This window comes from Python bivittatus, unplaced genomic scaffold (assembly GCF_059951505.1).
Source record: "Python bivittatus isolate LINGU-HERP-01145 unplaced genomic scaffold, Pbiv_v1 ctg000510_np1212, whole genome shotgun sequence".
In the NCBI taxonomy this organism is placed as follows: Eukaryota; Metazoa; Chordata; class Lepidosauria; order Squamata; family Pythonidae; genus Python; species Python bivittatus.
Window position 1 is genome coordinate 2,760,206 of NW_028277081.1, and position 13,724 is coordinate 2,773,929.

At 52.6% G+C, this 13,724-nt stretch overlaps 2 protein-coding genes across 16 annotated transcripts in view; one reads left to right on the top strand and one right to left on the bottom strand.

The window, feature by feature from the left end:
* The window catches only part of PRDM2 (PR/SET domain 2), a 30,731-nt gene extending 18,244 nt beyond the window's left edge, over window positions 1-12,487 (bottom strand). Inside the window, exons 1-7 of one of the 12 annotated variants that reach the window (XM_088147679.1) lie at window positions 11,581-11,677; window positions 10,147-10,217; window positions 7,866-7,894; window positions 5,184-5,241; window positions 2,809-2,926; window positions 1,165-1,268; window positions 726-878 (exon numbers count right to left, since the gene is read on the bottom strand). In XM_088147679.1, coding sequence (XP_088003805.1) covers window positions 726-878; window positions 1,165-1,173 — 162 coding nt within the window. In that variant the 5' untranslated portion in view covers window positions 1,174-1,268; window positions 2,809-2,926; window positions 5,184-5,241; ... (1 more) ...; window positions 10,147-10,217; window positions 11,581-11,677. The other 11 variants (XM_088147682.1, XM_088147683.1, XM_088147681.1 and 8 more) reach the window with 11 other exon arrangements.
* LRRC38 (leucine rich repeat containing 38) overlaps window positions 11,612-13,724 on the top strand; it is an 85,140-nt gene continuing 83,027 nt past the window's right edge. For 2 of the 4 annotated variants that reach the window (XR_015797394.1, XR_015797395.1), the window contains exon 1: window positions 11,612-11,743. The gene's annotated coding sequence lies outside the window, so the exon portion shown is untranslated. The remainder of the gene's footprint in view (window positions 11,744-13,724) is intronic. The other 2 variants (XR_015797397.1, XR_015797396.1) reach the window with 1 other exon arrangement.

Below are 13,724 nucleotides of genomic sequence, written 5' to 3' on the forward strand. Positions count from 1 at the left end.
GCAACTTTTGCCTGGATGCCTGTCACTGCATTTGCATCTGGGGCTTCAAAAGGCTGCCACGCCTGGAATCCTTTTCAGAAAAATCCCTAATATGTTCTGGACCCATCCATCTGAAAGTACACACTGTATTTTGAAGCAGAATCAGTTTTTCCAGGCAAGAGCAGAGCAAACAACTTGTTGGCGTGTGGGTCTTCACATGCTTCTGTCCATGTTGGGGGAATTAAAGCAGTTGGTCCCTAACCGGGACCATAGGGGTGACATTTCTGGGGCCATTTATTTGTTTGGGATTAAGGGCAAACAGGATCTCTTAAAGAAACTTAAGGTATCCAAGATGCCCCTTAAAAGCCTGACAAAAATCAGACCAATTTTCCCCACTTGGAGGAGGTTCTAAGAGACAAAACTGGAATCTTAAAGTTCTGGAAGGCAACCGTTTTGCCCATTAAAAACCTTTCCAAGAGCCAAAGACATTAAAATGTATTTTAAAAAATGTCCCACACATTCTAGTGATAATACTCCTGCCTGAGGCCTCGAAGTAGGGAAGACAGAGGAAATGCAGCCCACCAGCTGAAAACGACTGCCCATCCCTTGGGCCCAGGGTGGGCTCTTCCCACCCTCTTTCAACTGGGAACGACCAAGATGGTCTTTCTCTGTTTTCTCACAAGATCACAGGAATTCGACATCAGGGAACCCATCACGCCCACCCAGAGACACAGAAGCACAGCTACCTTTAACGTTTTGTAGTAAATGGTCCGATTGATTTCTAACGGGAAAAGATTCTGCTCCTTTCCTGAGCGAGCCCAGTTCACATAACGCAACCAGTTCCCCTTCGCTGGGTCCGTGGCGTCAACACACATCCACCCCAAATTTGGGTAATAGACCTGGAAATGTCACAGCAGGGGAGGCGGGGGGCAGGCAAGAGAAGAAGAGGAGAGAGAGAAAGAGAAAGACTGATCATCAGAGCTCCCTGGTCCAGAGCCTCAGACTCATGTGGGGATCAAGGAAGGGGAGAGACATGCTGTCCCGCAGGGCCTCCCCTCCCCCCTGGGCTGGGACTGTGGAGTGAAGAGGTGTGCTGGACCTCTCCTCCTGCGCCCATGCCTCCTCCTTACTTCAGAGCCTACTGTCAGGGAAGGGAAACGCCACTTCTCATCAGCTTTTCTTTACCTCCCACATGTACACATTGCTTTTCACTTGAGACCTTTTCTTCTTGTCGCCAACAAAGGGGCCAAACTTCCTGCCTCTGAAAATGGGCTTTGTGGCCCAGACACCTGGAGACCAAACAGACAAAGAGCAGTGAGCTCCTCTTGGCCTCGGCCAGGTTGCTGCATGAAGACAGCGGAAAAGGGGTGGCGTTGGGATCCTGGAAACACCCCTTCCCGACATCGATTCCCCTTCTTGACAAACTGGATTGCCAAGGGAACTGGGCCCAATTAGCTCCAGTGAAAGGCACAGCTTCTCAATGCCCTGCAAACTGTAGTCCAAGCACAGAGAGCTTCTCCGTGCTCTACAGGCAGGTCTTATTTCTGCCCCAGGTAGGCGTCCCCAGAATAATGTGCAAATGCTTACAGGCAGGGAACCGAGAGGGGTCTGGAGCCCTTCTCCTCCCTGGCGACCTCAGGCTGAGGGAAAGGAGAAGTCTACAGCAGGACCTTAGGTCTTGGGGGGTGCTGCACCGACAGCTGGAGGCTTTCGAGGATGGAAGAGAAGTGCCGGCGGGATGCAAGGACACCTGCATCCTTTTCCTCAGCCCAATTTCAACTGTCCTGAATTGAGATTGGTGCCTAAATGGGGTCTGCAGAGTGTCTAAAAATGAGATCTATGATTAAGGGCGGTGGAGCCAGGGGATGTTAGAAAGTGTCACGCTGAAAAAAGAAAGATGAATAGCGTCCAGGCTGAGACCCCGTGCATCGTGAGATCTTTCCTCCCTGACAGACGCTACAGCAAGAAAGCATCTGGCTTCATTCAGCAGGCCACCCAGAAGCTGGAGATCTTTGGTTTTATGAAGAGGAATGAAATGGCAGGCAGCAAGGACATGGTGAAATTTAGGATAAACTGATGCAGCTACAGAATAGACCACAGCAAGAGGCCACAGTGGCGCACACTGTGCAGCTAAAGGGACCTGCTGCAGCTTCAAAACTTGAGGACTAGAAAACGTGAGAATGAAGTGTAGAATCAAGCGAAGTAGCATTCCCAATGGGGCTACGCTGCCCAAAAAGCCCCCCCCCCCCGCCAGTAAGCAAGCAGGGGAAGCTTTCAGAGTTACAGGATGTTGGTGAGTGTCAAAGCCACCCCAGGAAGCTAATCGGGGTGACTTGAATTGTGAAGAGAAATACATGACCCACTCCAAGGTTTTCATGGGGGCTGCTGCTGGTCTCCCTAGAGGCAGTTTTTCCATGGTATTCTTCCACTTTCTCTGCCTGAGTGTTGCGTTTGCCCTTATGAGTGTTCAGCAACTTCCGTTGGTCTGGGGCAACATCCTCCCGCCAGGGCCCACCGCCCATCAAGTGGATGGGGCTCGGGTGAAAACTACGCTTGTTAATTAAATTTTAACTGATTAAATACAGGCTGACAATCATTCAGGAAGTCTTTAATCATTTCACACTCCTGCCACATGAAAAATCAAATCTCCTGACAGCTTTTGAAGCTGCTGCTGCACCCAAGACTCGAAGGGGCAAGCCTAACCCTGGGCACCCCACTGCGTGCAGAAAGAAAAGAAAAACCTGCCAGGAACCCGCCTCCACCGCCTTCCCCAAGGGCGGAGAAGCTAAAGCTATTCTGCTTCGGGCGCTTTGTTCTGGGTTCACCCACCAAGCCGGGTCTTGTCGACAGTGGACGGGAGGAGCCTCACTTCCTCAGGAAGCCCTTTGAGGACGTGCTCAGGTACGTCGGCCAAAGTCTCAACTGATCCTGAAGGTCCGATTGAGTTCTGCAAAGTGAATCGAAACAGAAAAGAGGTTGGCCCAGGGGAGCGCGCAAGGCAGCGATGGAAGCCCCCCCGCGCTGCCATCAGCAGTACTTGACCCTGACCCTCAGCCGAGCCTCTCCATTTCGTATCAGCCCTTGTCGCGTCCTTGAATTTGAGGACACGATCCCTGACAGTGTAAAACTGACTTCGGGGAAGGTTATCAAGTAGAAATCGTCAATCTTCATTTTCACAGACACATCCAGCAGGAGGGCACGGATGCCCCCGCTGAGTGAGGCCTGCTGCGAATCTCTTATCTCTCTTCTTTACAAGATCTTGGTTTTCCCTCTTAGTAAATTGGTCAAGAGTTTTCCCACTGTGTCTCAGCTGGACAGAAACCGGCCCAGAGGAGGCGCATCTGCATCTAAGCATATTCTTCCTCTCGCATCCTCTTCTACCAAAATTCAAAACTGCAACCTTGGGGGACTGGAGCAGGTCCCTACAGATGTTACCCTGACAAGGCATACATCAGAATTATGTTTGTGAGATGGGCAGCTGTGTAAATTTTTGAAATGAATAGTGACAGACTGAGTTTCCTTTGCTCCACGTAGGTTGACCTGCAGAGCTCAGCACATGCCCCAGAAGACCTGCAACGGGGCAAGCATCTTACTTGAGGACCAGGTAGATGGAGGGACCCAGCAAAATACTCTGCGGATGCATCTGGATCCAAGAAGAGCCTCGCGAGCCAATTATTAAACTCACGCAAACAAACGCAGCTTCAAAATTCTCCTATCCAGAGGACCAGATCTCTTGAGAAAGACACAAAATCAGAACTACGGTGGTACTCTGGATTACTGAGAACCAAATGCCTAGGGCAGCAACGCAGGTAAGGCACAGAGAATCTAGCAAGTGGCATTCTGCGGATCGGGTGGCTTGATATGCAACAAGGCACTGAGGGGTAACTTTCTCCACTTTTTGAGTTCCAACGTGACAGACCCTCTTGCCCCACATAAATGCTGAGCGAGCCCCTTCCTGCAAACGTGACCCCAACTCCTGGAGAGGTCCATCAGCGGCAGAAGTACACTAAAGGAGGCGCCGCTGGCAGCCGACTCCACGCGTGGCCTTCCCGGAGACATCTGCTGCAGCACGCAAGAGGGCCTCTGCTCCTAACCGAGGCGAGCAGCAGAAGTTACTCCTGCTTCACCTCTCCGATGCACCTCAACTCTATTTACACCAGTCAACCTGAGAGAAAATGGGTCAGGTCCCAGGTAGAATAAAATGAAACCCTGTGGAGAGGGGGACATTTTTCTCCCTCCCTTGCCGAGTTGGAAGCCAAACGCACAGCGAAGCCAGACGGAGGGCAGGGGGCTTCCTCACAGAACGCAGAGCTCAGCTCTGGACTCTGCTGGCGCTAGCAGCAGCAAGAGCCACCGACGGAGCTTATTTTAAAGGGGGCGAGGCAAATCTAGGGAGGAAACGGCAACCAGAGGCTGCAAACTCTGACCGCCATCAGTGGAGCCACAGGAGCAGGTGCCGCAAGCGAGCGAGGAAAGCCAAAGTTCTTCCGGGATGCCCCTGCTGGGCACGGGCGTGGGCTAGCGTTCCTTAGCCCCTGCCCGCTCACAGAGGAACGCTCCTTGGGCCGCATCCCACCCTCTTTCCATCTTCGGCAGGGCTGGCTTCCCTTGCCCCGAGCAGCAGACGCCTCTCCCGGACCCTCGTGAAAATCCAGCTGCTGCAGGGGCCGTAGCAGACTGCTTAGAGGGCAGGTGGCAGCATCCCTTTAGAGCTTTTTTGGTCTGCATTATTAATGCTATTTGTTTTATTAGTCTTGGTCCACTGCCTGGAGTCTGCTAGGACTCAGGCAGGAGATAAACCCACCAAATGAACAAACAAGGAGGGCACCAGGTTGGAGAAGCCTGCCTAAACTGGGCGGGCCACAGCTTCACGGGCCCAGGACAGGCAGCTTTTCCAGACTGAACCTGCAGCTACTGCGGATCCGATCATTTTGCATGTGTGCCACGCAGAAGCCGTTCCACCTCTCTGCGCAGGAGAGCTGAGGCAAAGAAGAGGATCGGTGGCACACAGGAAGCACTACTGTGGAATAAGCTGATACACATTCAAACATTTTTAAGTAAAACCCGCCAGAACTGCCTTCCTCCAATCACGCTCTGGCACAGGTTAGGTCACCAATGCTGCCCGCAAGTCGCCCAAGGGCCTTCCTATCCGTTAAAGGTACCACAAATCAGAGAGCCCCATGCAGAGCTTTTTACATCTTTACCTTCTATCTGCGGGTGGGGAACGGTTGGGGTTTTCTTCCCGCAACAGTATGACTCCCTCTGTTCAGAGAAAAAAACACTACAGCGGGTTTTTTGAAAAAGAAGAAAATGCAGGTTAGGGAAGGAAAGACGGGGGCAGTCAGGGGCCACCGAAGGGAAGCTGCAGAGAATGGATGGGCTAGGAAGTATCAGGCCAAGGTGGGGAAGGCAGCATCAGGGGTCAAAAAAAAGTATAATTGATTGACTACTGTAGGTGCCATCAAGTCATTTTTGACTCCTAGTGACCACATAGATTTTCTCCATGAAAAAAAGCAGAACCCCCCCTGGAAAGGCAACAGGGAGGCAAATTCAGTGGGAGGCAGGGAAGGGGCTAGGGAAGGGGCTGGGGCTGGGCCCCGTGGGCTGCATAGCTACATGTGCCTCAGAGCCCGTTCTCCTGGCACACCAGGCCTAGGACCTGGACAACAAAGAGGGAATTTCCATCAGCCACATCAAAGCCCAGCCTGATCCCCAACTAACCCTAATCCTTTCAGTAGCAAGGGGAAAAAAGGAAGGCAAATATAAAACAAGCTGTTGAAAGAGAAGAGAACACACCTCTAAACTTGTTTTCTGAGTTTCCAAAGAGAACCAAAATGCATTTTTAAAACAAGGGGTGTCTCTGACCCCAAAACTGTCCACGGTTGTTGGGACTTCAATTCCAGCAATTCCTAGCCAGCAGACCCAACGGCCACACAGGCTGGGAATTAGGGGGCTGCATCATCAGATGGAAGGGTGCCAGGCTGGTGTTTACTGATGGTATGAGAAGGTCTATGGTCCATTTTTCTCCTCCCTGAGTCAGGGTGGAATAGATGGGGAGGCTGGCCACGCGGGCCCCAGTGAGGCCATCTAAGCAAACCCAGAGTTCCTCAGTTTCAGCCAGGCCTCTGTATCCAGTTGCTTGGTAGCCTGCAACCCTCTGTATATTTTCTGTTGGGGGTAGAAATAAAAGGAAAGCATGGCCGGAGGAGGCTGTGACGTACAAAGAAAGAATGGGCGCATCCACAGGGGAACAGCCAACAGGGTAGCTACCCTGTGGAATTGCATTAATGAAACGTCTGCCTGAGCGAGCGAAGGTTTTCTGTCAGTTCAGAGCCGTCAATCACCAGCCTCTGCTAGCACAGCCAGGAGGGAGGGACTGTGGGGGGTTTCAGTCCCCAACCTCTGGAGGGCCACAGTCTCCTGTTCAGACACAGCCAATCCTGAGCCTGCAAGATAGCTGCATCCATTCAATTTTGTCCAGTTTTGCAAGGGGAAGGGGCTTGGGATAGCACCAGTTTATGCCTTCTGTCACTCTGGCCTCACCACCTCAACCACATCCTTAAACAATGTCTTTCAAACATTAACTCCTTGAAAGCATCTTTAGGAATGTCAGCAGGAGGAAAAGGCTGGGGATGGAGCTAAGCAGATCTTTACAGCTGTTCCGCTTGCATGCACCGTCCTTCCTTCCCCCACTTGGCTCTCAAAGCAACATGCAATATAGACTCCACACATTCTTAAAAACACCTGAAATACAGCAAGTATGGGTTTGGAATTTAATGATAAAGCTTCTGCAAACCTACCTCTCTAAGTGTGTGTGTGTGTGTGTGTGTGTGTGTGTGTGCACGGGTGTGCAAGCACACATCCTTAAAAAACCTGTGTTATCCATTCAACAATGGAACAGAATTTCAGAAAGCTATGCCTGTATTTAAAAATGACATTAAGTTTACAATTAATGTAGACAACCCGATCCAATTCCATAATTTTCCAATTTGTTTAGAGGCACTGATTAAAAACCACAGGGCTGGCACCTGTGTGGCTGCATCATACATTCTGCTTAGCCATAAATCCTGGGTTACAAAGGACAAAGGCTAAAACAAAAGCAACCGAGTCCCACATTATGGCTCAGATGCACAATGTGTGACCCAGCAACTGTGTATGTCAGTTGGGTCAACTGGTCAATTAACAAGTGGTCTGTCCTGAGCCCCAGCCAGAGATGGTGAGGAGCCAAACCTAAAGCAACTGCTTTAAAGAAAGAAAAATGTTCTTTTTGAGATGGTACATGCATGCATTTCTCATTTCTGAGAAAGAAGTCCGCTTTGAATGGAGAGTAGAGATTGCCACCTGCAGGTTTTGGGAATACTTGCATCCATAAAAAACATCATAAAAACATGAAGACTTGCTAAACCAGGAGACGGTATGTTCTGAAGCAGCAGGGGCCATCAAACAATGATCAACTGCAACATCTGCTGCAGAAATACTTGCATCTCACAAATGCTGATGGTTTTATGAGAGTTCAACCTCTACATTTTTACTGTCATTTAATCTGGGGGGTCTATGGGGCCATTCAGAACTGCCAGGGATTGTACTTTGCCTACACCTGTGCCAAGCAATTACACGGAAGCATCTTCACTTGAGTAAAATGTATCAAATCAATTAATATAACCAACCAACAACTGACAATCTTGCATCCTGCTTGTTAATTAAGCCGTTTTCCAAGTCTCCTCCAAGAATGTTGTGGAGTAAGAAATTAATAAGCCTCCTTAGTATAAATCAGGACAACAGCAAAGCTGAATTGTAAGTCAGCAGTTAAAAGCAAAGAAAGAATGAAATACATGGTGTTGCAGGATGTTTTGGAGGAAGCATCCAAGGCAGGAAATTATACAGACCTGGCATTATAAGTTGTCAACAAAGGGCACTGAAAAGGGAGAAAAAAAGAAAAGAACACGATGGAGTTGATGTCAAACACTCGATTTTGGAGAAACAGACTTATTTATTTACTTTCTGACTCCAGCGAAACTAACATACTCTGAGACCAAAGTTGGGTGTGAAATATCAGGAAACATTTTGAACGCAAAGGCAATTCTGTCTCCTAGATGCTGATGGGATTCTGCGGTCAGGGGATCCTCGGGGGTGGTTGGTTCCTGAGCTGCAGAAAAAGCTCTCTGGCTGGGATTGACTGAGCCCCCCGAGAAGAGCAGCGACTGGCACAGGAAGCAGAGAGGCAACACGGGGACAGAGGCCCAGGCCATGAAGGAAAAACCAGGAAAGAAGGCAGCTAGAGTGTGAAGGAAACCTGAAGATTATACGCCTAAAGGAAAAGAAGGGCCCCAACGAACGCCTGGGGGAGTCGGAAAACTGAAGGGCCTTGGGGCACACTGCCCTTGGGGACCCTTCTGAGACTAAGCCAGCTCCAAGTCACAGCACGGATTCCTTTGGAAGGAATTAACTTACTCTGAAAGTTCATTTAACTTCCTAGCAGCAGGGCAACGCCGAGGGAGACCTTGCTGGCGTTGAACAGCCACGTGGGCTCCTCGTTGTTCTGTTTCATGACTGGCCAACACGAACAAATCTGGGCAAAAGCATCTGCCCTTGACTCACTTTCCAAGCAGGGGCAGGAGATGTTTTCTTTAAAATTCAAGAACTGCCTTTCTCCAGTCATCTCCTGGGGTCGCCCAGTGGTGGTCAGCCATGAAAAGGTGGACAGTGGTCTGACAAGCCGCTTCAGCTGCTCCTTTGCAGAAAGCTTTTAAGATCAGGCTGAAGGGTGCCTGAAATTCTACACGGGCAGAGGGCAGCGGGGGTCCTGCGCCTTCAGAAGGCTTCCCTATGACCCCACGCAGCCGCTGCGAGAGAAGGCTTCTTACCTGCAGCAACAGACAACCGCGACATCCACCCCAGGCTCCCCAGCCCAGCCCTGGCAAATGTCCCTTTTATTTGCACCTCGCAGGGTCTTTTTAAAAACATGGTACTTGCTTTTCTTTTCTTTCGCCTAGTTTTTTTCACTTTAGAAAATGCCACCCTGACTTACAAATTGATTTGGAATGAGCAGTTATACACACAGAGGCGAGCCTCCAGCTTCCTCCACAAAGACTGCAACCGTTGGCCCGGCAAAAAGATCAATCTGAGGACCCCTCAGTAGAGCAACAGATCCAGCTGCTGTTTGGGGCATGTCATTTCTCACCCTTTCAAGTGCTGGGAAATGGCATGTAATCCAGCTCTTATGTAATCCAGCCAGTCTGGATTATTCCAGGGGAAGATTTCTCTCAGAGGAGGCCCCGCCAGCAATTTAATTTAAGAAATCCACAAGTTTCACAACACTTGTACAAATATCACCAGGGAGACACAGCCCAAACTCCCCAAAGAATCCCCATTCTCTCCACCCCACACTGCAAGTTCAGCCCATGTGGGAGGGCAGCTCAAGAACGATGGACTGGGAAAAAACAGATCAGTTGCAACCAGCACTGACACGCACGTACGCGTCTTTTATTTTCAAGCAGATGCAACGTCTTAGAAGAGCAGCCTCTCCGTCCGCCCCCAGGCACCTGCCGGGTCCACCAACCAGGAACTCCATGACATGCAGCCTTACCACTTACCAGAGTCCTAACAAAGCTGTACCGAAAGGAGCTAATGTAGCTACTCGAAAGGGCAGAGGCGAGCAAAGAGAAGACTACATCGAGGCTGCATTCCTGCGTGGAGGAACTGAAGAAGAACGCTTCCTTCCATGGAAATGACTGACTTCCACAGAAACAGCGAAAGGACTGGGTTGTTCACTTTAAAAGAGACACCATCTCATTCAAGAACCTGTAGCTAAAGGACTGTTTATTCCAGTACAGAGTCTGTGCTGAAGCTCACAAAGACCTATTCTTAAAATATACGTATTTTAAACCATGAAACTGAAATTTCAGAAGGAGGAAGTAAACTCGAGATTGTGAACTTTCTAATGGCCTACAGGCAGCTGTTATTTATATACCATAAAGCAAGCTTTCTTGGAGGAGGGTTCTTGAAAAAGGGCCTATTGGAATGAATCTGGAAGCCGACAATCAAGGGAAAATCAGTCAGCATAAGGATGTTATTTGGCCCAACAATGGAGATGCAAATTCTGTATTTGAGCTGCAGAATAAATATTTCTAGCAGGAAGGAAATAATTTTGAGAAAAACTTAACTCACCTGATTCATTCTGAAATCCTGACGTGCTCTGAGAAGTTATATAGAAAGAAACTCCTGGGATTACATGAAACCTAAAATGAGAAACAGATAGTTGTCATTCTGTATACATCTAAAGGCACAATTAAAAGTGATTCAAATAAGCAATTGTAAAAGCCCTGAGTCCCATTATTTTGTATGTATAATTAAAAATATAACAATACTAAGAATTAGTTTTTGCATAGTGCTTTGAAGCGATCAAACCAGGTGCCACAGGCATTATTGTGGAGCACGATGCATTCTACAGAGCACGAGTCATAGTATGGTGTGGCGGTATCCAGAGCTTTCATTCAGTATCTGCACTGCGCTACACCGGAGGCACACGTTAAATCAATTTACTATGACTACCACCTGCTTGTAATAGTTACAGCACGCCCGCCTTGTAAGGGAGACGATGACTTTGTGGTGGGGGGAGGACAGAAACTGGAGGTAGGCTCCTGCACCCCACGAGGCCAAAACGCAGTTGGCCAGCCTCAGCAGGAGGGGTGATACGCTGTCACGGGGCACGCTAGCGCAGGATGGCTGACTAAGGGGCTCGCGACAGAGTTCCTTGGTCGCACGTGTGCTGCAGCTATCTTCGTATCGAATACGAACATTCACATTCGGCACCCGGACTCGCCAGCCTCTCTTCCAGGGTCAAGAGGCCACGAGACGCTCCGCTGCGGAACGTCCTCCTTCTGTTGCTTCCAGCCATCTGGCCATTTCAGAACCTGCGCCTGGAGGGCCGGTCCCCCGTCCCAAAGGCATCACCGCCAGGGAAAGCGCGCGCTTTGGCAATGCCCGGCATCCACCGTATTTACAAACGACGTATCCCTGGCTTCTGAAGTGACTTTAACAGCGCGAGGTCCTCTGCCCCCGCCAGGCTCCTGGCACGACCCTCACGCTGCTGCCCTGGGAAACGACTGCTGGGGTCGCCGCGGGCGGGGTTAACATGAAGCCCGCCCAGTCAGTTTCCACCCTGTTTTCCTCCGGCCCAGAGATCTCGGGGGGGGGATGAAAGCAAGTTTAACAGCTGGAATCCGAACGCCCAGGGACGAGGGGCTCGGCCTGGGAGCCCCCGCCTCATTTCAGGACGCAAGCGAGGTGGACTCGGCGGGGGGACCCTTCGGGGAGGCTGGGCCCGGGCGCCGGAAAGGAGGCCGGAGCGCGCCGAGCCGAGCCGGGCCGGGCCGGGCGGCCGCGACGAGGCGACACGCCCCGCGGCTTCCGGGCAGGAAGGGCGCGGCAGGGCTCCCCCGGGCGCTCCTCGCGCCCGCCGGGCAGAGCCGCCCCGCGGGCCCGCCGCCCCTCCCGCCCCGAGCGCGGCCCCAGGAGGCCCGGGCCTCTCCCGCGCCCCCCCGCGGGCGGGGCCAAGGCGCGAGAGGGGCCCGGCCGCGGGCCCGGGCGGGGTCGGCTCACCTGCGCGGCGCTCCCTGCCCCCGGCGGCCCCTCCGCTCGCCATCTTGGCCGCGGCGGCCCCGGAAGTGACGCCCGCCGCGCCGGGCCGGGGGCAGGAAGCCCCGCCTCGCCCGCCCCGCCTCTCGTCTCCCCGGCAACGGCCCCGTGAGGAGGGACGGCGCCGGTGAGTCCGCCGCTGAGGAGGCCCGCGGCGGGGGCGGGCGGCCTCCCCGGGCCCCGGGGGCCCCCCGCGCCCTCCTCCTCCCCGCCTGTCGGGGCCGCGGGAGCGGGGCCTGCCCTGGCCCTAGCGCTGGCCCGACCCGCTGCTGCTCCCTCGGGGCCCGAGCGCCCCTTCCCGCGCGGAGTCCCTTTCCCGCGGGGCCGCGCTCTCGGCCAGCCCACCTCGCAGGGTTGTTGTGGTCGTGGGGAGCGTGGGGACGCTCGCCGCCTGGCGTTACGGCTGCGCCCTAACGACGGCCCGGCGGGGGGCACGGCTGGCCCCCGGCCTGCGCCCTCTCCGGCCCGGAAGGCCTCGGTCTGACGCGCGCCCGAGGCCGTTCTTTGGAGACGGCGCTTTGGAGTCACGCTCGTGGCTCCTCTCGCGTTTGGGGCTTGCTCGGGCTCGTTTGCGGTTCGTTCTGCCCACGCAGGCGCGCGTCCTGCCCCCCCGCCCCCGCAGCCACAGCAGCCCCGCGAGGTAGGCTGGCCGGAGAGGAACCCGGGCCCCTCCCCCCGGGCCCCCTCGGTGGCAGCCCACGCCGGCCCTCCTGGCGCCCGCGGGCGGTCCTGGGGCAGCGCCGCGGCTTCGGTCGGTCGGTCGAGGCTTCGCGCGGGGCTTTTCGGCGGGAGAGCGGCGGTCGCCGGTCGGAGTTCGCTCCTGCCGGACAGCGTCGGCCAGGCTGGGCCGCCGGAGCCCGGTTGTGCCCCGAGCCTGCTCGTTCTCTCCCCTCCCCCTCCCAGTCAGGGTTCCTGATCCGGAGCGGGACGGCGGCCCCCCTCTAGGCGATCGGGCGGGATGCAGATTCTGGAGTTTATGAGATTCTGGAATTGTTCGCGTTGGCCAAACCGAAACAGGAGTGGGAGGGAGCAGGGGAAGAAAGCGTTCGCTCTCGCGGATGGCAGCTCCGTCCCGGGGGGGGACCCTCTCCCGATGGAGCAGAATTAGCGGACTGAAGTGGGAATGTGCCGGAGCGTTTCAGAAATATGTTTGAAGAACAGAGTGGGAGATAACAGGAAATGTTTCTCTTTGTTATTTGAACGAGAGCCCAGAATACAGCTCCAGAGATGCCAGATTGTGACACCGTTTTCCTATTTGACATTCCTGTACTATTACATTTATATCCCGTCCTTCAGCGGGAGCTCTTTTCTCCCACCGCCCTCATTGTCTGCCCTTTTTCTGGCAGAACCAGCCAAGGCTGTCTCTGCCAAGTGTGCTGAACTTGGCTACAGAATTAATCCATTTTCCAGGTGTGCCCAGGAGGTTTAGCCTTAAACTAACTGAAAAGACAGAGTTCACACAATATGTTAAGTCACCCAAAAGCTAACCAAGGTTAACATTAACTAAGCTGTGTGTATTGTATGAAAGCAGCTGTGCAGTAAAGGTTTTCTGTGGTAACTTAAAGACTAATCAACTTCTTATCACGTCACATTTTGGGGATCCCGGTCTGCTCCACTGAATGCCTGGAATCGGTTTGTGGCAAGAAGCACAGATTTTTCGCCTTTGCCGGAAAGTGTCAGGGAGATTTCTCAGGGAGAGGGCAGATGTGCACCCGTAGGAAGAATAAGATCAGGACAATGGGCGGTTGGTTCCCTTGGGGACTCTGCAGGGACTTCTGTCTCACAAAAAATTCTGCTGATTTAACTGAAATTAGTTAAATTAGAGCTGAGCAGAAGAGAAAGCAGTGAAAAAGTGGAATGGGGATAACTTTTCCTAAACTTTTCTAATCCCCTCTGCTGCTTTTAAGACAATGTCACAAATGGACAGGGATGAAACTAACCCTAAATATAACATTTGGCATTTTTTCCTCCTGCATCAAGCAAGGGGTTAGACTAGATGACCTCTTATGCCCTGTCACCTTCTTTCTCTTGGAAAGAGAGGCATTTTTCCCAAGAAAATGGCAGCCTTGTTGTTTATTCAAAGGGCTGATCTCATCGCAGTTTGAGCA